This window comes from Conger conger, chromosome 13 (genome assembly GCF_963514075.1).
Source record: "Conger conger chromosome 13, fConCon1.1, whole genome shotgun sequence".
NCBI lineage: Eukaryota > Metazoa > Chordata > Actinopteri > Anguilliformes > Congridae > Conger > Conger conger.
Window position 1 is genome coordinate 29,209,982 of NC_083772.1, and position 22,691 is coordinate 29,232,672.

Sequence of the window (22,691 nt, forward strand, 5' to 3'; positions counted from 1 at the left end):
TCCATACATACCTTGCTCAATCACAAATTAATGTTAAAGATAGGAAAGCCTCTGAAATGTGCTGGTTCATATTTTTTCCATTGATTTTGATATTAATACCTATTTAACTGTTTAACATTTAGAAATACATGTGTATATTTCAAATTAAGATATGGAGATATATACTGACTGGAACAAATGTATTTTATGGATGATATTCCTCTATGACTATTATTTTCATTGTCATGCCTTCAATGATGTGACAGTGATATTGTTTTTTCTTCTTCAGAGCATTAATTACTAGAAAGTAACAAGACACATAATTGGTACATTTTAAGTACATATAGCAGCAAAATACTTACCTAATTGATTTCTAGAAATTAATCAACTCCTGTGTTCCTCTGAAAATAATCTATTTGGTTGTTGATTCAAAGAGAATATTTGATTGAATCCTCAGCAGCCTGCCCACAGTGGTACATGTTGTTTATAGTAGACCACCATAGTTACAGTACCCATAGCAGGTATTAATGCATTGTGTGTTGGAAGCTTTGTCAGTGCATAGGTCAAGATACTGTTCTCGGTGCTTCCTGTCTGTGAATTTCCTGTCTTTTTCGGCTTTTGCCAATCATTATTTTGGGGTTTTTGGGTTGAATATAATTATTAGTTGCATACATTTTTATTTGTATAATTAATGATTTAATTTATTAATTTTATTTAGTAATATATTACATATAATACACTGTTTGCCCATTGCCAGCCAGAAGCAGATGGGGTCCCCCTCTTTGCACGGACACTCCTCAGCTGAAACCAGCTGCATTCTAGACTGAATTAAACAGTAAAAACACAGGAGTGATGTATATCTCCGTTCTCCTCAATGAGGACCCTGATGTAATGGGTCCTCACTGGGGAGGTTTCTGGCTGTTGAGGTGCACATCCTCTACCTCCAAACTAATTGCTGATGCCAGTGGTTTGGAGCCTGCAGAGAGGAAACTCCAATGAACAATGGAAATGCAAATTTACATGAAGATTGAATTGACATGTGTGGGGTGGAATCAGAATGCAACTCAGTTCCCACACAGAACAAACAATGTTAGCACTCAGCTTCTATTCTGTGATGGTAGAATGACAAGGAACAGAAATGCACAATGCTTCATGTAAAAAGAATTGCCATGTTTTAGCTTGAGGAAAGAAGTTTTATTGAACAGTTTGGTTCCTGGAATAAATTATAATTTCCTGTATAATTTATCATTGAATATTTTACATTTCATATTATAATATTTGAATGGTTTATGGTTTAAGATTTCTGTGTGAAGGGAAAGACTTGAACAAAGAACATATAGAACATCTTCAAATGCATTACTAATTACTGACAAATACATTTTCTGCATTTAGTTAATACAGGGCTTTAAAATGCCTTCCAGCTTCAGCTCTGGAAATTCAGTGGTCCAGTGGCCCAACATCTAAATAGATAAACATTATCTCTAGCCATCTCTTAAATGTTTCTCATACAAAATAAATATAATCCAAGTTTACACTTTTTATTTTATTTTGCCATCATTTTCTTCTTGGTATTCTTTTCTGGTCTCAGAAGGATTATATAACACTTGGGAGCAAAGATGCAAAGGAGGAGTGCATAGCTTGAGGCCAGGATTGCAAATATCTCCACAGCGACAGTGTATTTCCCTGGGGAGCTGACATAGGCGGGGACAAAGGTGATCCAGACGGCGCAGAAAATGATCATGCTGAAGGTGATGAACTTGGCCTCATTGAAGTTGTCTGGGAGCCTCCTGGCTAAAAAGGCCAGCAGGAAGCAGATGGCTGCCAGCAGGCCGATGTAGCCCAGGACACAAGCAAAGCCAGCCATTGAGCCCACATCACACTCAAGGATGATCCTGGCACTCTGCCCGTGTATCTCAGATGGGAAGGGGGGTGACAGAACCAACCACAGCATACAGATGAGTGCCTGGATGGAGGTGCAGAGGGAGATGGCCACTCTCTGCTGCACTGGGCCAAAGTACTGCATGATGTTGCTGCCAGGGACTGAGGCACGGAAGGCCACCAGCACCACCACTGTCCTGCTGAGCACACAGGAAATGCAGAGCACAAAGCTGATCCCAAACAGCGTGTGGCGCAACATACAGGACCAGGGGGAGGGGTGACCAATGAAGGCCAGCGCACACAGGAAGCAGAGAGAGAGCGACAGCAGCAGCAGGAAGCTCAGCTCTGCATTGTTTGCCCTAACAAGGGGCGTGTCCCGGTGGAAAAAGAAGGTGGCGAGGACACTGCCTGTGAGGACCACCCCAGAGACTGAAAGAGCAGCCAGGACGATCCCCATGGTCTCCTGGAAGGACAGGAACTCCACCTCCTTTGGAACGCAGGCAGTTCGAGCAGCATTCGACCAGAATTGATCTTGGCACTTCTGGCACTCTGTTGAACCTTAAAGATGATGTCGAAAACCTAAGCAAAAATGTCTAAGCCAAGACCAATGTGGTTCACTAAGGAGTTTACAATTACATGGACTCACTGAGCACTTTATTAGGAACACCTGTACACCTACTTAACAATTCGATTATCTAATCAGCCAAACCTGTTCCAGCAGTGTGATGCATAAAATCATGCAGATACTGGTCAGGAGCTTCAGTTAATGTTCACAGCAACAGTCAGCCTCTATAGTGAACTGGTGAGCAGCAGTTCTGTGGACGGAAACGCCTTGTTGATAAGAAAGTTCAACAGAGAATGGCGAGACTAGTTTGAGCTGAAAGAAAGGCTAAGGTAACTGAGATAACCACTCAATTGTGTTGAGCAGAAAAGCATCTCAGAATGCACAACATGTTAAACATTGAGGCGGATGGGCTACAACAGCAGAAGAATGTCGGATTCCACTTCTGTCAGCCAAAAGCAGAAAGCTGAGGCTACAGTGGGCACAGGCTCACTAAACCTGGACAGTTGAAGACGGTTTTCGATTTCTGCTGAGACATACAGATAGTGGAGCCAGAATCTGCCGCCAACAGCATGAATCCCTGGACCAAACCTGCCTTGTGTCAACAGTCCTGGTTGGTGTTATGGTGCGGAATGTTTTCTTGGCATGCTTTGGGCAATCATCGCTTGAATGCCACAGCCTATTTGAGTATTGTTGCAGACTGTGTGCATCCCTTCATGGCCACAATGTACCCATCTTACCATGGCTCCTACCAACATGATAATGCATAATGTCACAAATCAAAAGTCGCCTCAATTTTCAGCTGCTAATAAAATGCTCATGGTTTACAAAGAACAAAAAGACATACAGTATGTACTTTATGCAGGTGTTGCAAATCATATTATATCACAATTGTTAAAAGTTGTTAAAGGAAAGAATAGTTAATCATACCAGCGGTGTTGCTAATCTCTCCTGCTGCACATGGTAAGCAGTCAAAGCAGCAGATGGGCTTTCCTTTCTGCACAGCCTTCCGAGTGCCTGGGGGACAGGGCATGCTGCAGACGGACACAGGCACCTGTATGCATCCAACACAACACAGAACATCACTCTACCTCCATACCATCACTCAAAAACATTGTATCCCCTCAACAACACAGCATGTATTCTCAACTGTATTCACATATATTCAAGCTGACCACTTAATGTATTATGTGGTAAAATGTTTGTGTATATCCCACATGTGATCCATCAATATCACCAACCCGGCTGAAAATTCCAGCTGGGATTCTACGCTGCTTTAAGATGGTTTCTAGTTGGACGTAGGTGGTCTGTGACTCGTCAAAGCAGGTCTCTAGCTGGACCAAGCTGGTCAAAGCTAGTTAAGCTGCTAAATTAAGCAGGTTCCCTTAGGCTGGTCAGCCGGTGAACAGCTGGTTGACCAGCTAAAAGTGTTGAAAATACAGATTGTCTCATGGTGACATAAATTCAGACTAAAAACTATGTTTAAAGTGAGAGATAATGTCATAATTGTTGACAAAAACTGAAAAAGACGAGAAGTTGAACCCAAAAGCTACGTGCTAAGGAAAAGAATGATTGGCAAAAGCTGAAAAGATAGAACATTCTCACAACCACCGATACCATAATCTTGACCTATGCACTGACAAGGCTTCCAACACACAATGCATTAATACCTGCTTTGGGTACTGCAACTATGGTGGTCTACTTGAAAGGGCTTACTATTATACAAATGGATGACTGTGTAAAAAATATCACTGTCATATTCAATGTATGACAATGTAACAAATAGTTACAGAGGAATATCAAACCCCATTTCTTTAAATCAGTATACACTCACAACACTTCATTAGGTATTTATTAGACTTATTATTTAGGCTTCTACTGCTGTAACTTGTTCACTTATATTATGATGCATTGTGTGGTCAAATCTTCTCTTCTGCATACTACTGTTGTAATGTGTGGTTATTTGTGTTACTGTCACCTTCCTGTCAGCTTTGACCAGTGTGCTGCTCACCATTCTTTGCAAACTCTAGAGACTAGTGTGCATGAAAATCCCAGGAAATCAGCGGTTTCTGATACACTCAAACCACCCTGGCTGCCACAAACAATCATTCCTAGTCACTTTGATGACATTTTTGATGGTTGATCTGAACATTACCTGAAGCTCCTGGCCTGTATCTACATGACTGCATGCATTGCAATGCTGCCACACAATTGGCTGATTAGATAATCGCATAAATAAGTAAGTGTAATAAAATTAAAATGTTCCTAATAAAGTGCTCAGTGAGTGGATATCTCCATATCTAAATTAAAAATAAGCACATGTATTTCTAAATGTTAAACTGTTTCATTTAATTTTGTCTTGAATGACACATGTGTAGGCTTTGATTAAGTTCAGTGGTTTCTCTATCATTATGGATACCTGAATTCATATTTAACCCTAAGATGAAAATGTCTCAGCTGTTCTCTTTTATAAATTAGATTAATAAAACCACTGCGATTTCTTAATCTTTAAAATGTGACTTTTGCTCAGAGCAAATTCCGGCCCATCATTCAAATTGAAACGAGGTGATAATTATTTTCTGGCAGGGGAGGGGCGATACCATGTGTGCGAATGCCAACTGTAAGCACGATACAATGGCATCCCAAAGCAGAGGCTATTCACTTCTTTTGAAGTAAACATTATGTATTACGGAACACGTTTCATTATGGAAAATGGTACAGATGACTGGACGTCATGAGTAAGTGCATTTCTTCTGTGTGTACTGCAACTTCTCCAGCTTTGTTTCAATATTCAGCAATATGTGCATTTGTAAATTCCCACACTCTCACCATTGCATCTCAAAATAATACATACATGATGTGTAGTGGCGTAGCCAGGATTCTAAAACTGGGTGTCCTCGCACAATCAATATTAGCATACTGTTTCGGCGTTCAAGGAAAAAGCAGAAATAACTTAGCTAAACAGACCAACTCCAAGAGCTAGCGCGTTTCTTACGATCATATTGGTAAATATGTGTGCTGTATTGCAACTTCTCTCCGTCTGTATATTCAGGAATGCGTGTTTGTAAGTAACCACTCTGTTCTGAATTTATGAACAATTCTAACCATTACATCTCAAAATAATACCTCTGAATTTTTGCCTCTGAAAGTCGTGCACGCTCTGCGGGATGGACATTGAGAAAAAACAACACTGTGAAAGTGCAAAGAGTGTGATGTCCCCCTCTGCTTGCAGCTAAACATGAACTGCTTTGTATGTAGTTTAGTTTGTATAAAATGTATTTGTTTCTGTCTTCTAAATGGCTCACTGAGTATTGCTTTGTGGCTTTGTCTTTTATTTATAAAAAATTTTTTTTTTCCAGATTTTCCCCTTTTTCTCCCAATTTGGTAGCCAATTGTACCTCGTCTGATTCAATTGGAGGTAGTTGTATTAGATGTACCGCCCGTACCCCGTCCCTCGGCGGCCCGAATGAGAGCGACACGCCTTCTTCAAGCCGTCTCGTCTCGTGCCCGTTGCCGTGATTCCGAGGCGCCTGAGGTGCTTATTGTGCGGCGATCTAATAACCCTGCCAAGTCCCTCCCTCTGGAGCAGCGAGCCGATTATTGCTGCCCCACGTGAGCCGGCCAAACAAGGCTTTGTCTTTGAGGTAAGGAGCAGTCAGGCTAGGTGTGAAAAAACTTACTGTTACTTACATTTTAAATGTGAATTAATTTTGCCATTACATTTTGTAATTAGACTATTTTTGACATAACAAATCAGTTGATCATTTTTTTATGAACTATTGCTTTAAGGCTCATTGCTTTAAGGCTCGATTCATTTATTTCAGAACTGATTTAGAGTATATCTGTAATGTCTATGTGAGCCCACAGAAAATATTCATGTGGGTTGCTCTGCTAAATCATACCATCCTCATATAATAATTTTATAACGATGACATAATAATAATAATAATAATAATAATAATAATAATAATAATAATAATTACACATTGTATTTATAATTGTGTATAGCACTTTTCAAGAACCCAAACACGACACAATCGGGGGGAAAAGGACAATTACGATGGTGACTGACAATATGATTCTGATTATTTTTATTTATTTAAACAGGGAGGACTCATTGAGACATGAGTCTCATTTTCAAGAGCGCCCTGTTAACAAAAATCAGTAGAAGCGGTACAATATGACAGGAAATAAATTTAAAATAGAACTATACATTCAAAAATCGAAACTAATACAATATAAAAGTCAAATCAATCAAATCAATATTCAAATTCTACAAAACATGTACAAATATTCTCTTCTGTGATCTAATTGTACAGTTGTGTGTACATCGATTTTCATGGCTGCTGCCATTAGTTCAGATATACACTATGTAATTTGTCATTTGAAGTAGACCACCATAGTTACAGTACCCGTAGCAGGTAGAAGCCTTGTCAGTGCATAGGTCAAGATAATGATCTCTGTGTTTTTGGGTTGAATTCCCTGTCTTTTTCAGCTTTTGCCAACCATTATGACATTATCTCTCACTTTATAACTTTTGGGTTGAATTTCCAGACTTTTTTGACCGGAAGGTAATCTATATAATGAGTGGTTACCCTGACCGATGATATCTTGTGTTTTGTGAATGTAAACCATTTTGAAATCTTCGTTTTGCAATATTCCATTTGCGTTCTGAAAAAAGTAATTTTGCCATATTAACTTGAACTAATTATTATGAATGACTAATATAATTTGAATTTGACCATTTAAAAAGAAAAGAGAACCGTAAGTAGTTTAAGGTATGAACTGTTCGTACCTCGGTTAAATGAAAATACTGCCTGCTATTCACATTCCTTAATGTCAGTAGGCAGCAGAGCCGTTAAGTTCTTTGCTGTTGTGACGTCACGCTAATTTGCTGTTCTGAAATTTTGGCTGCATATGGCTCTGGCAATGTATAATTTTATGTTCCGTGTGTGGCAGCATAATGAATGGCTGGCATTTACACTAGAACAGCAGTTGTAGGCCCTTGCCTCAGACAATGTCATCTTTATGGATGCTGTCAGTCAGTGCTCTGTAGACTGTCCTCTATAGCACAACTCTGTGGCTTTTACAGTGGGAAACATTCAAATAATGCATAAATTACCCTGATTGAGATCATGTGAAAGATTTATACAGGAGTTCAAAAATGATGAAGATGGTTCTGTGGTTAAATTTATGGCATGCTAAATAAATGGTTCACTTTACCTCATTCTGGCCACCACCCCAGATGACTCTTTTTACATCGATGTCAAACTTGCTGTGAGATCCTTCCACAGAGTCAAAATGTCCCACCTCAACAAACTCCACTGTCCCCCGCACCCCAATTTGCCAGTTAATGAGGTCATAAACAGCCGGTGGTTCACCGTTCTCATCAAAGTTTATGGCTTCTCCCATAGCTGTGGTGAAGTTGACGGTTTGGATGTAGTGGAGAATCTTCCAGGACAGGGAAGATCAGGATTTGTTTCACAAAATTGAACATAGAGGGTGATGAAAAATGAAAACTGTTAACTTTACAGTGAATTCTTATAAACTATTAATGCACTAGCAATTGAAAATTAAACTATGTAAAACTATGAAACTATGAAAGACTATGAAAAACAAGCATCACTTCAGGAAAAGCATGTACTATATAAGGAATATTAATAACCCTGCCACACACACAATTTCATTCCACAGTTTATCAATGTAAAAAACAAGAGTTTAATTTTTTTAACCTTTAAGAATGGTAACCCTTTAAGTAAACCCTTAATCGACTGGAAGCAAAATGCTTTTTTTTAAATGGAACAAAATTATGGCATGAATATTATTCATAGATTATCTAAGAAACGTTTATCAAACAAGTGTTCATGAATATTTGTAAATGTTCACAAAATCTTAAATATGAATTAATTTTAATATATTCATTTGTATTTGTAAATTTCAAACAAAATCATGATTTTCAAACTGAAATATCCCACTCATAAGATATTAATAGACATTCATTGATCATTTTACCAAATGTAGACAAAATTATGATTTACAAATTGTAAATATTCTTTAAACAAATCCCTTACTTATGAGCTATTAATATAGATTAATTTATATTTTTACCCAATGTGATATTTGTATGTTGCTTGTTCTTACCTGCCAGGGCTGGAGGTTGGCGACATTTGGACAGCCCCCTTTTTCAAAGGGGCCATGCCCTGGTTGGCAGGACAGCATGTTGTGAATGGCATGTGCAATGGCATACACAGCCTTGTACACACTGTAAGTGAATCTGAGCTCAGAGACGTCCGTATAAAAGCTCTCAACATTGTCCAAGCTCTCAGACCCTGTGCAGTTGGGTCTGGCTGATGGAGAGGGGCTGGGGTCACTAAAAGAGCATCCAAACATAGTCTCCCAGAATTCCTGCACAAATGGGTCGGAAGGCAAATCCTTGGGCTGAAACCTGGTAAGAAAAGGCCTGAGATCCCGAATGTTTCCCTTGCGCAAGGCAAATCCTAAAGTCCCTCTCAGTGATGGCAGATTATTAGGAGAGGATATGCGGCTGGAGGTAATCCAGGACTCTGTGGCGATCCACTGCCTGTCGGTGATGTTCTGTCTTACCACCTCCCTCAGGAGGACTTGCATGTCTGCGACAACGGCAAAAGTGACGATAACTTTGGCTGTGGAATGCTTGAGCGTCTCCACGATGCGTGGAATGCTAGTTTCTACGTTGACCTTGGGGATGACTTCAGAAAAGGCCACACACACCTCAGAGTTCTGCAGCTCCTCCAGCAGATGCTGGATCCCAAACTTGCCGTAGTCACCATCTCCCATAACCACACCGACCCAGGTCCAGCCAAAGAGGCGCAGCATGCGTGCTATGGCCCTGGCCTGAAAGGCATCGCTGGGCACAGTGCGGAAGAAGGTGGGGTACTTTTGGTTGTCTCCCAGGCATGCACATGTGGCAGAGTAGCTGACCTGGGCAGCACACAGATCACACACCCACCTGTCAGCTTAATGTTACTTTTAACCTGTCTTTTATTACTTTTAACAAGTTTATTTCCAGTAAACATGAAACAGAAAACAAGCACAGGGTCATAAAATATCAATAGAAAACAGAGGAGAGGCACTTAATCACTCAGAGCACATTTGGTGATATGATTCATAATGGGTTTTTTTAGCCCTCTGTGACTGACTGGGTCACCATCGGGTAGTAAAGCACTCCTCCTTAATGTTAATAAAATTAAAATGTATTAACACATTTTCATTCAGTAAACTGTTTTCCAAAACTAAGACTCTTGCGGAGCTGAAGGTCACACTACCATTTTATTCTAATAAAGATTGAGGTCTGCCATCTTTCGGGACATTCCAACCATTTAAATGTTAGGAGTAGGAACTAAATTAGGAACTCATTAATCTTGTCTTTGAGCAATGAAACACAAGTGGTATTATTTCGGAAAGCATGGTATATAAATTAGTGACCTGTCGGCACACCTCTCCCCATCTGCCATGCATCTACCACATCTGTAATTGACTTTGGACTGATGTTTGAAGGAGCTAGGACATTTAATTTGCCTAATTCACATTTTCTCTATTTCTCTTGTGGTGGCCCGATCAGGGATCGATACCCCACTGGAGTGGAATGGCGAGGACGCCGACGTCAGGAGCTGGGTAAAGTAATTGACGGCGAATATGTCCCTATGTCCGTTTTAAATAGAGCCGCACCTTGGAGAGAGCCGGTAGGAAGAGTCAGCACCACGGCCAGCACCACCGGGGCGAGGCGCGTGCGGAATGCAAATCCCTAACTAATTTTAAGTAAACAGGCACAGCTGAGCTGAATGAGAGAGGAGAGCAGCACGCTACAAAAAGCCGGGCTAGAGAACAGAGCGGGGCTGACGACGGAGGCGGAGAGCTGTGCAGCCCGTGCTTGACTAAAGAGTGCAGCCTAAAGCCGAACGAGCCACCACGAGGAAAACGGGGTGGAATTCCGGGAGAAACCCCGCGACCGAAACTTAACTCGGAGCCTCACGTGAGCGTATCTCTCCTGTTGTAAAACCGGCTAACCTATCCCGCTCTAAATTCAAACAGAATCCCCTAAGGAGGGCGGACAAGCGGACTACCAAGGCCGGGGAGACACGGAGGCCAGGAGCGGCCCAGCCACGGACAAAGACGGACAAACGCCGTCACGTGGATGCCGGTTCTGTTTTTTTGTTTTTTCCTTTTTTCGGTGTTCCTAATTTTTTGGCCGTTGTTTTTTATTTTTTGAAAGGAACCTACATTTTTGTTCTGGAGAGTTGAAATGTGTCTGAAAGACACTAAGAACAATAAAATAATTTTTGTTCACACCTTTTGCTCTCTCTCTCTCTCTCTCTCTCAACCAGCGGGGCACCACATATGGTGGAGAATGCGGGCACGGTGAACCCCGCTACAGAGAGAGCCCGACGTGAGTGAATCCAGTAACCCAACCCCAACCATGGAGGAGGCCCTAACCGCCCTGCTGCGCTCCCAAGGCGCCCTGCAGAAGGCCGTGGCCGAACTGTGCCAGAAAACGGCACCCCACAGAGCTCCGAAGGATGTGCTCCTCAAACAGACAGCGGATGACGAGGTTGAGGCGTATCTTGAGACGTTTGAGCGGACGGCGCATCTGGAGAAATGGCGCCATTCCTTAGCGGTGAGGCCCAGAAAGCCTACAGAGGCCTACCCCCCGCTGAAGCTCATGACTACCCCACCCTGAAGACCACGATCCTAGCCCAGTATGGCTACAGCCTGCCAGCCCGGGCCCAGCGGTTCCAGCAGTGGACCTACGACCCTGCGCTCCCTGCACATGCCCAGGGGCCTCATTTATAAAACTGTGCTTAGGATTAACGTCAAAAGGTTGCGTAAGCATGAAACCTAGGACGTGCGTACGCAAAAAAATATTCTGATTTATAAAACAGTGCATACGCACGTCCCACGCCAGTTTTCCTTTATAAATCACCATCAACTCTAAATGTGGCGCAACTTTGCCAGCTTCATGTCCCACCCACAGTTGCCTATAAATAGGCAGTGAAAAACCCCTAATGAATATGCATTTCACGAAGACGACAATGGCAAATGCTGAAAAGAAGGCCAAGAAAAGGGATTTCAGCCATTTGATTGCCTCTGAAAAGCTACAGGTGTGGGAATTACCCTGATTGATTGTAAATGACGAACAGTTCTGCACAACGAATGTGATGATGACGATGATGATAATAATAATAATAATAATACACGTTATTTGTCTAGCACCATTGGAAAAAAAACATAATATATGAATATGATAACAATATATGAAACTTTGCTCGTATCTGCCGACTGACGCATTGTAAACGGCATCAGTGCAGCGCAATTTGTCCGACTGTTCACCATATTATTTATGAGAATACATTTAATAACATGAAGTATTGTTTAACAATTCGTCTACATATTTGAGGGATTATTTTACAACAACGTTGTGAGAGGCTTTTATCCATTTTTGCAAATTAACTCTTCGTATATGATACGTGAGAGGTAATATTTCATTACATTACATTACATTACATTGCATGGCATTTAGCAGACGCTCTTATCCAGAGCGATGTACAACAAAGTGCAAATTAAACACAAGGACAAGTGCAAATAGGACCTGAGAGGACAGTATAGTTCCGAGTCCTAGTGTAAACATGCAGAAAATCAGAACCCTTTAAGAGTACAATCAACAACAATCAATTTCGATTTATTTTACACAGTGGTATCTGTTGTATATCATTTTAGACTTCTCTCGTCGCCCAATGTTGTGTTGCACTTAGGAAGGGAGAGAACCCTATAGCGAGATTCAACAACACAACACTTTAATAAGTATAACAGGGACGAAGCACGTCCTTACAGCAGCCATACCCAGGCACAACTCCCGGCAAATCTTTATACCTTTTTAAATCCTGTTTCACTTCCCGTTTTCCTGGTCTTACGTCACGAGCATTAAAGGCACAGTTTCTCATTTCCCCAGTTAATGTGCGTACGCATGGGTCAGAGTTTCCGTGGAGGACCGCACATTTTCCGGTCAAGCTCGTTTTTTATAAATGCCAAAGTTTGCTTAGAAAGTGGCGTACGCATTCTTTTGTGCCTACGCAACGTTTATAAATGAGGCCCCAGGTGAGGGCTCTGGGACGGCTGACCAAGAGCTGGTTGGCGGAGGGCGACGGGCCACCCCTACTTGACCGGGTAGTGTTAGACCACTGCATCTGGACCCTACCCACGGGAATGAAAAAGTATGTGGCCCAACAGGGGCCCCGGACCATTGATTCCCTGATCACTCTCCTAGAAAACCACCAGGTGGCGCAGGAGATGATCCGACCGGCTCGAACCAGCCAACCCTGCCACTACCTCACCACGTGCTGGGCCCACAATGGCACGGCCGCCCCAAGACTGCCCATCCGGATCGGGGGCCATGACGCTGAGGCCCTACTGGACTCCGGGAGTGCCATTACCCTGGTGAGGTCTGCCCTAGCTGGAGAGAGACGGGGGGCAACAATCGCCGTCACATGCATCCATGGTGATGTGCAACACTACCCCACCACCGAGGTAACCATCACCACCCCTAGGGGACAGTTCACCGGGAAGGTGGGCGTGGTGGAAGATTTACCCGTGGCAGTGCTGTTGGGACGGGACTGTCCCCTGTTCCACAAGTACTGGAGTGAGGGGCCGACCCTGGAGAGGTCAACTGCCACCCCCCGACCCCGCCGTCAGGGCCACCGGGAACCGCACCCAGTTTGGGCAGCCCCTTCCGGGGAGAGTGATGGAGAGGAGACCCCACCCCAAGCAGGGGGAAGACGGACGGCGCGACCGTCCACGGGGACCACGGATACAGCCCCAGAGGGGCCCAGCCCACCGCAACCCCTGGTGGCCGAGAGTGGTAACACCGGGGACTTTTCAGAGTTCCAGCCAGGGTCAGAAAGGGCCCCAACCGAGTTTGGCTCTGCGTCTGAGTAGGCCGGCATTACCTTATTTTAAAGTGCAAAATGGCTTCCTCTATAGGGTCTGTAAAATTAAGGACAAACTAGTGGACCAGCTCCTTGTACCCCGGACTCACACCTCCAAGGTGCTGTATCTGGCCCACACCCACCTGTTGGGGGCGCACCTGGGGCGTGAGAAGATGCTGGAACGGATCCTGACCCGATTTTACTGGCCAGGAATCAAGAGAGCCGTGGAGGACTACTGCCGACAGTGCACTGTGTGCCAACTCCACAGCCCAAGGGTGACGTATCGTAACCCACTTATACCCCTCCCCATTATAGACGTGCCATTTCGCCGGATAGCTATGGACATAGTTGGACCCCTACCCAAGTCTAGCCGGGGCCACCGTTACATCCTGGTGATAGTGGACTACGCCACCCGCTACCCTGAGGCTGTGCCACTATAGGCCGCGACCGGGAAAAGCATAGCGAAGGAGCTTTTCCAACTGTTCAGCCGGGTAGGTATTGCCGAAGAGGTCCTGACCGACCAGGGTTCCTGCTTTATGTCTGGGGTGATGAAGGAGATGTGCCGCCTGCTCCAGGACGTCGGTCTACCACCCCCAGACGGACGGGCTGGTCGAACGTTTTAATAAGACCCTGAAGGCTATGATGAGGAAAATGATCACCACGGATGGTAAGGACTGGGACCACTTACTACCATACCTAATGTTCTCCATTCGTGAGATCCCCCAGGCATCCACGGGATACGCCCCCTTCGAGCTGCTCTACGGGAGGCGGCCACGAGGACTCCTGGACCTCGCAAAAGGAAGCCTGGGAGCAGCAGGCATCCCGACAGCGCTCCCTGGTGGAGCATGTGGAGGCCATGGACCAACGAATGGCAAAAATCTGGCCAATGGTCCGGGAGCACATGAGTCAGGCCCAGGCAGAGCAGGCCCGGCTGTATAACCGGAATGCCCAGGTTCGTGAGTTCCAACCCGGGGACAAGGTATTGGTCCTGATCCCCACGAGTGAATGCAAATTCCTGGCCAAATGGCATGGCCCCTATGAGGTGGTGGCACAGCTGGCCCAGTAAACTACACCATAAGACAGGTGGGGAGGAGACATACCCTCCAAAAGTATCATATTAACCTTTTAAAGAAATGGCCCGAACCCATGCATGACTCTGCTCCCCTCTGTCTAGCAACAGGCGGCGCCACCGGAACCCCAGAAGTGACCACCGGGGAGCTGTTGACTGACCGACAGCGCCAAGACCTCCGGGAACTGGTAAGCCGACACCGTGACGTGTTCTCCCACCTCCCAGGCCGGACCACGTCGGTCCAGCATGACATCGTCACGGAGCCCGGGCAGAAAGTTCGGCTGCGGCCCTACCGGATCCCGGAGGCTAGGAGGCAGGCCATCCAGGAGGAGGTGGCAAGGATGCTGGAACTGGGGGTGATCGAGGAGTTCCAGAGCGCCTGGTCTAGCCCGGTCATACTAGTGCCAAAACCAGACGGGAGTTGGCGCTTCTGTAATGACTTCCACCGTCTAAATGAAATCTCGAAATATGACGCTTACCCCATGCCCCGAGTAGACGAGCTGATTGAGCGGCTGGGGCCGCCTGGGTCTCGAGGAGGCCGACTACCTGGGCCACACAGTGGGACGAGGATGCGTGCGACCCCAGAGCCAGAAGGTGGACGGGATCACACTCTGGCCCCGACCCACTACGAAAAGGCAAGTCCGCACGTTCCTAGGGTTAGTGGGGTACTACCGCCAGTTTATCCCGGACTTTGCAACCAGAGCGGCCCCCCTACACAACCTAACCAAGAAAGACCGAACCCACACCGTGAAGTGGTCTGAGGACGCCGACCGAGCCTTCCGGGACCTGAGAGCCGCCCTGGGGCACGAACCCGTACTAACCACCCCTAATTTTTCACAGCAATTTGTGTTGCAGACGGACGCCTCCGAGACAGGACTGGGAGCGGTCCTGTCGCAAATCCAAGACGGCACCGAGCACCCCATCACCTACATCAGCCGAAAACTACTCAGTCATGAGAAGAACTACAGCACAGTGGAGAAGGAGTGCCTGGCCATCAGATGGGCGGTGGGTAAACTAAAATATTACCTCCTAGGACGAGAGTTTATCCTCGTAACAGACCACGCGCCCCTAAAATGGATGTACCGGTGTAAAGACACTAATGCCCGGGTGACCCGGTGGTTCCTGGAAATGCCGAACTTTACATTTAGGGTGGAGCACCGAGCGGGAAGACTCCAGGGTAACGGAGACGCCCTGTCCCGGAAGAACGAGTGCCTCTGGGGTGACGCTCCCGCCGAGGGCTTGGAGCTGAGGGGGAGGAGATATAGTGGCCCGATCAGGGATCGATACCCCACTGGAGTGGAATGGCGAGGACGCCGACGTCAGGAGCTGGGTAAAGTAATTGACGGCGAATATGTCCCTATGTCCGTTTTAAATAGAGCCGCACCTTGGAGAGAGCCGGGAGGAAGAGTCAGCACCACGGCCAGCACCACCGGGGCGAGGCGCGTGCGGAATGCAAATCCCTAACTAATTTTAAGTAAACAGGCACGGCTGAGCTGAATGAGAGAGGAGAGCAGCACGCTACAAAAAGCCAGGCTGGAGAACAGAGCGGGGCTGACAACGGAGGCGGAGAGCTGTGCAGCCCGTGCTTGACTAAAGAGTGCAGCCTAAAGCCGAACGAGCCACCACGAGGAAAACGGGGTGGAATTCCGGGAGAAACCCCGCGACCGAAACTTAACTCGGAGCCTCACGTGAGCGTATCTCCCCTGTTGTAAAACCGGCTAACCTATCCCGCTCTAAATTCAAACAGAATCCCCTAAGGAGGGCGGACAAGCGGACTACCGAGGCCGGGGAGACACGGAGGCCAGGAGCGGCCCAGCCACGGACAAAGACGGACGAACGCCGTCACGTGGATGCCGGTTCTGTTTTTTTGTTTTTTCCTTTTTTCGGTGTTCCAAATTTTTTGGCCGTTGTTTTTTATTTTTTGAAAGGAACCTAAATTTTTGTTCTGGACAGTTGAAATGTGTCTGAAAGACACTAAGAACAATAAAATAATTTTTGTTCACACCTTTTGCTCTCTCTCTCTCTCTCTCAACCAGCGGGGCACCACACTCTATCTTCACTTCTTTTTCTAGCCGCTCCCAATGGGGGTCTGTTTATAATTATGTAAATATTTTAGGTTTTCTGTGATATGTGATATTGATCACATTGTGTCAGAAATGTTAATACAAAGACTTGGACCACATTTGTTTGCTGTGTGTTATTTTCAGACGGCAATTTCCACGTTTTTTGTACTAGCCCAATAAAAGTATAAAAGTTTATCACTGAATATCTAAATTTCAAAGTCAAGAACCAACACCAAACTACTTTATATTTGTGTATAAACTTTTCCCCTCACTCCACCCAGATGTCCTCAAGTGTCCGCTAATATAAAGCCTCTTTTTCAATTAAAACAGATTTTTGATACAAAATGTAAAGAAAACTAAAATTCACATGTGTTTTATACACATATGAGAGTGCGTTTTTATGAAGCATACCCAAAGTGTCCAAAAAGCTCTGCAAAACGATTACTCACCCCAATGCTTTTGAACCAACCTGCATCCCATTTAAAATGGAACTTTATTTCAAAATGAGGTTAACCAGAGACCTGTTGGCCCTGTTAGTCCAAAGTCCAAATCTTGTAATTGTCTGTTACGACCTCATAAGTCATGGACATGCGGTTGGGTTTTAGGAGGCAAACAAACATAAAATTATTCACAAAAGTACAATATCAGAATCGATACAGAGCACGATGATGTCCGCTGTCCCACCAAATTTCAACAAAGATTTGCCTGCAACACAAAAGCCCATAGGATGGTTTCACACATCAAGGTAAATGACTGGGACACACAAGGTCTGTGGTTCTAATCCCGGTGTAGCCACAATTAGCACAGCCGTTGGGCCCTTGAGCAAGGCCCTTAACCCTGCAGGGGTTGTCTCCTGCTTAGTCTAATCAACTGTACGTCGCTCTGTATGCCAATAAGGTAATGTTATGTATTAATTCTGCTATGCAAATGCAGCGATATTCCTAGACTGTCCATCACCTGAATAAGATATATGAATATACCTTGTTGGAAAAGGTAGGAAACCATGCACAAGGAGCTTACCATCTTTTACATTAGTTTGGTACTGAAATGACCTATCAATGCATTTAGACAACAAATGCATTGCAAATAAGTAGTTCAAGTACATTCGCTTAGGTATAGTTCAAGAAAAAAATGGCTGAACGAATTACAGAATTAACTGCAACGTTAGTTAGAAAACAGTCGTAGCTTCATACCCAGATGGGATATTTGGTTCCGTAAATTCTATCAATGGTTACATGAACATGACAATGAGTTCAATGTTCTTCACAGGGTCTTCCAGTCACCGGATCTGAATCCAATAGAACACCTTTGGGATGTGGTAGAAGGGGAGATTTGCAGCATGAATGTGTAGTCACAAATTTGCAGAAATTGCATAATGCAATCATGTCGTCATAGAACATAATCTATAAGGATTTTTTTCAATATATTGTGGATATCAAAGTAAAGTGCTCCTAACTAACTTTGACCCCATTCAATGTTTGCCAACTTTGAAGCTGTGCATGCAAACTGGTGGCAGCAGACAGCCATTTTAAGTGCTAGCTAGTAAAACAATATTGATGACTCATCAGGACAGTTGCTCAAACTACTATACAATTTTATCGGCACAAGACTAGGAGCTACGTAAAAAAAATAATAAAAAAAAAATAAAAGAAATTAAAAAAAAATATATAAAAACTTACACCAGCAACGGAATTAAGTTGCCAGACCCAGGGACTTTTTAACACAAAAGTATCTCAATTTAGTCAACATAGCCAGATCAACAAATCCAAAACATGGCAATCATGGAGCAGGTATTGCTCTGCAAGTATTTGTAACAATGACCCAATCACATAGGGAGAGAGGCTCAGTTTAGCGCCAGCCTACATATCTGCCATTTTCTGGATGATTTTGGTTGGTTTGTGAATTTGTGAGGGCATTTTGAGTGATTGAAATGGGATTAAGAATTTAGATTATTTTCTTCGATCCTTTAGCCTACACAGTTGTGTTTTGTATATTTTCTCACAAGAAGACTGTCTGATGTATTTGTATTACACAAGATAAGCTAGGATAAGGTTGCTTATTCATGAACCTTTCAAACTCATCGGAATAGAAAATAAAAACAGCTGATAAAGTCCATTTTACCCTGATGTCAAGGGGTATGGAAAACTAATTGTCATATTTAAAAATACTATGAATTTTGTTTTCATTTGGCAAATGGGAGAACTACAATGAATTTTCATTTATGTCTGGCTTGTACCCTGAGAAGACTAAAAATGTGATGGTTTCCACATGCTTTTCAATTCTGAAAGGGGTCTGACAAGTAGGCTATAGCCTCTGTATGGAAAATGAAAAGTCAAATGGATTTTCCATTTGTCAGGCAAGCGAGCATTAAGTATAATTCAGAATTTAGTGGTTCCAACAAACAATATTCTTGTTAAGTTGTTCAGCACTCTGAGTACTAAAGACAAGTAGTATTGTGTGGTATAACCCCTCACTTAACTGACATATGAAATATATTTTATATGATTTTAATAATATAAATAAGACTGACAATTATCAATTAAATTGCCAAATTCTTGGATAGGTCAGTCTACAGTAAACAAACATGACAATGCATATAAATGCATTAATTAAGAATCCGACAATTACAATAATGAATGAAAAGCATACATTCTGTATTGAATGTAGGTTCACTACTTCTAATTTACAAAACATGAGACATTCGACAAGACATTAAATTGCAAATACCAGAAAAGAGAGAGAGAAACAGATAAGTCAGACCTTTCCACAGTATTTTCCCCTTCCACTTTCAGTGCCACAGGAACAAGGTAAATAAGCTGGAGAACTGACAGTGAAGGAACCACGACCAAAATAATTGTTCTCCACAAATCCAAATTCGAACACAGAAACTTTTTCCTGCGGCCATCTTAAATACCTTAACCAGGCTACCCATTGACACTTGCCCTGATTGGGTGATGATGAGTTTAGGTGTGGAAGGAAGGGGGGAGGGGGGTGTCATATCCCTTTATGGCTAGAACTAGCCTATCTAAGAGGACAATGTACTTATTCATTCATTTTAATTAATTTTGAAAGCAGGGCTAAGCACCATTATGTTATTCTGAAAAGTCTATTTTTACTGAGACCAAACATAAATGTGTTAGGAGGTAATCCTGTTTAGCTATTGAATACCTCGAAACAATGTTCTGCTTCAAACAACAGAGGTCATATTTGTAGATAGTTGTTAAATCTGAGCAGTCATAATCTCCATCTACATATTCCATATAATAAAACCAAGTTGCACCGGTTCAATCTGGAACTGCTTCTCGCAATGCAGATTTTGAGCCTTCTGAACCTGATACTTACCGTTGTCTTCTGCATGAAAACATTTGCAGATAATTTCTACTCTCCTGGGAACTAATTCGCTGGCATATTATGATGCTTGGTGAGTTCTTTAAACAATGAAAATTGCAATTTTCAAACATTGGTTTCACCAATGTTCCTGCTAAATAGGAATTGCACTATGAAATAATTTTGGGCCACGATAATCAAAATCCATTTCTCACCATGGGGATGCTGAAAACTCCCAGGGTGCGAGCAATTATGATAGATCCGGAGGAGACGGCATCACCAACAATGACAGGCACCTCGGGAGTGTGGCCACAGCTGGAGCCCATAATGACAGGGTCCTTCCCTGTTACTAGTCCCAGCGCAGCATCTAACGTTGTCCTCGCTGCACGACAGGTGTCAGCCAGGGCATACCCCAGGGTGAGATTGGGCAGCAGTTGAGGGTTTCTGTTTATCTCTTCCACAGCAAAGATCATGGTCTGCAGCCAACGAAATGCACGCAAAAAAAAACTGAGGGAGAGAAAAAAGAAATGGAGAGATGAAAATGGGAAAGGCTTGAGTAAAGTAAAAGAGAGCTATTGATTTTGGCATATATTCACAGATAGATTGGCATACATGGTCTGTGAATCACACGCTCTGTATATGAATAAGGTTCACCTCTATTTACCTCTGACACTGCAAAGGCGCTGCTCGTTGTGTGAAGTCCAGGTTGGGCTCAGGTGCGTATAAATGAATAGCGAACAGTCCTCCAATGATCACATCACCCTCTTTATACATACTTTGAGAGATCTGACTGTCCAGAAGCCTGCAGGAGGAGCTTGCTGTTCCACACACTGCTCCAAGGATCAATGACACCCACAGCCATAACCAGGTATGAGCACCCATCTTCTGCAGTAGAGAGAGGAGTGACAGAGAGATGAGGGTAAGGGGTTCTCCTACTGAAATAGAGGGAGGCTTTCTTATGTAGGGCTCAGTCCCTGCAAAACGACAAATAAGTTCAGTAATTGTGTAAACCCTGGTGGAGCCCAGTTAATGGTCGGGGCCTCGACCCAAAGGGAAACACCTAAATCACCTTGTTTTTTTATCTGAAGGTAATTATTTCATAAGACCCAGGAGTCTGGTTCTGATTCTCTCTGTCTAATGTGCACTGAGTGCTGTTTGTCTTCAACGCATGTTTTTCCATATCAGGCCTTTAACTTCTCCAGTACTTTCCTTTACATCAATGGTTCCCAAACTTGGACCTGGAGTACCCTGGTGTATGCTGGTTTTCGTTCCAACTACAGTTGCAATCCAGGAATTTAACAAGTTTCTTTTCTTTTATTAGGTACTTTTCATCTTTAGATGGATTACTTACCCTCTAAAAGCACATTTGTCAGATAGCTATGCATACTATAAAGTATAAAATGCCCATGTTCATATTGTGATTATTGTGCTGTATTGCAAACAATGCATACGCTTGACAGAAAATTGCACATAAAGTTATTTATGAATTATAAATTATTTTTAACTGATCAAATTAAAGACTAAGGTGAATCAGTAGGCTCCAAACTGGTGAATGTATGGACACCTATCCACCAAAAGTAACAATTTGGAAGATAATGAAGAATGCTAAGACAAAGATAAGTATAACAAGGCAAAGCAGCATTGTGTTGATGTGTTTATAAAATTAAACAACTACCTAATTAGGAATCAAATTAGGTTGTGCCGCTTGCCTCCGAACCACACTTGCATGTGTAACCGGGTGCATAAATGTAAGGTTCAACCTAAAGTACGCCCAGTCAGACAATATAACAGAGGCCCCCTCTACAGTTTGTTAATAACAAGACAGAGACGTGGTCTAAGTTAAATGCAATTACTTTATTAAATCAATTCCGATGCTGGAAGGCAATAATGAGGTTAAGACAAATGCTCATATTCGTATAAAAATATATTTATTTTGAACATCAATTTTACCAGAATAAATAGGAATAAAGTGGACTGATGTAAAAGTTAAGGATGGTGGGTGACGACGCTGATGGGATGGGGCATACTCACCTTCAGGGCTCCCAATGTGTAGTTACAACCCAGTGCTCTCTCACAGCAAGCCTTACTGCAAACAAGGTGATACTATATGTGATTCAGGTGCCATTAACACTAACACACTATAACACGTGAGGAGGGTACCCCTATTGACTAACCCCGCCACCATTCAGTGCCGAGCCCACCATACAACAAGAGACAAGTCCTAGAAGTCCAAGGAATAACCTAACTACAGCCTATCTATACCAGTTGCTTCAATACATGAAAATAAAGAAAGTAAAGAAAATAGAAAAGTACAAGTGCGCTTCTAAGAAGCCACACCAAGAAGACTCCAGGCACGGAGGTGTAATGTAGGCTACACACCACGCGCACCAGCCGCTACGCACCTTAGGTCGTCCGGCCAACAACTAGTCTATAGCCGTGCAACACGGGACACTAGCGAACGTGCTCCACAGCAGGCGGGTTCCGCCTGCCTGACAAGCGCAACCAAACAAACTTCAAACAGAACAGCACCGAGGCAAAACAGCAGTGACTGTTGCACCTACAAAGTGAAGAAAGTCACTGTTAATCTGGTATTTTATAGTTAAAATCCAATCGGAATATACATACAGCGAAACGGTACATTACCAAACAATCCTTGGAATTCTAAGCTGCAGACTCTGCACACAGACGCATCTTAATAAATGAATTAGAAGAGAATGTAACATTACTGTCGATGAATGCCAAGTAATTACAGCTATAAAAATATAGCCCACCAACCGAAATCAGGGGACACAGCTAAATTGCGACGAATTACGCAACAGACAACGGACAGCAAGCTGCAACCAAAGCATTGCGTT

The 22,691-nt window shown here is 43.5% G+C and overlaps 1 protein-coding gene across 1 annotated transcript; it reads right to left on the minus strand.

Moving 5' to 3' along the window:
- Window positions 1-1,522: 1,522 nt before the first annotated feature.
- LOC133107525 (extracellular calcium-sensing receptor-like) lies at window positions 1,523-20,718 on the minus strand. The gene is made up of 6 exons (XM_061216514.1): window positions 20,501-20,718; window positions 20,052-20,343; window positions 8,561-9,379; window positions 7,643-7,870; window positions 3,350-3,473; window positions 1,523-2,415 (listed from the first exon to the last, which is right to left on the minus strand). Exons 1-6 carry the CDS (start codon window positions 20,716-20,718, stop codon window positions 1,523-1,525), a joined length of 2,574 nt encoding a protein of 857 aa, XP_061072498.1.
- Between the last annotated feature and the right edge of the window lie 1,973 nt (window positions 20,719-22,691).

Excerpts from the sequence above, each read along its gene's own strand:
- LOC133107525 (XM_061216514.1), bottom strand. The coding sequence starts at position 20,718 with ATGGGTGCTCATACCTGGTTATGGCTGTGGGTGTCATTGATCCTTGGA. Across the intron at positions 20,344-20,500 it reads GCGCCTTTGCAGTGTCAGAG|TTTTTTTTTGCGTGCATTTC; the intron begins GTAAATAGAGGT and ends TCTCTCCCTCAG. Across the intron at positions 9,380-20,051 it reads GAGTTTTCAGCATCCCCATG|GTCAGCTACTCTGCCACATG; the intron begins GTGAGAAATGGA and ends TGTGCTGCCCAG.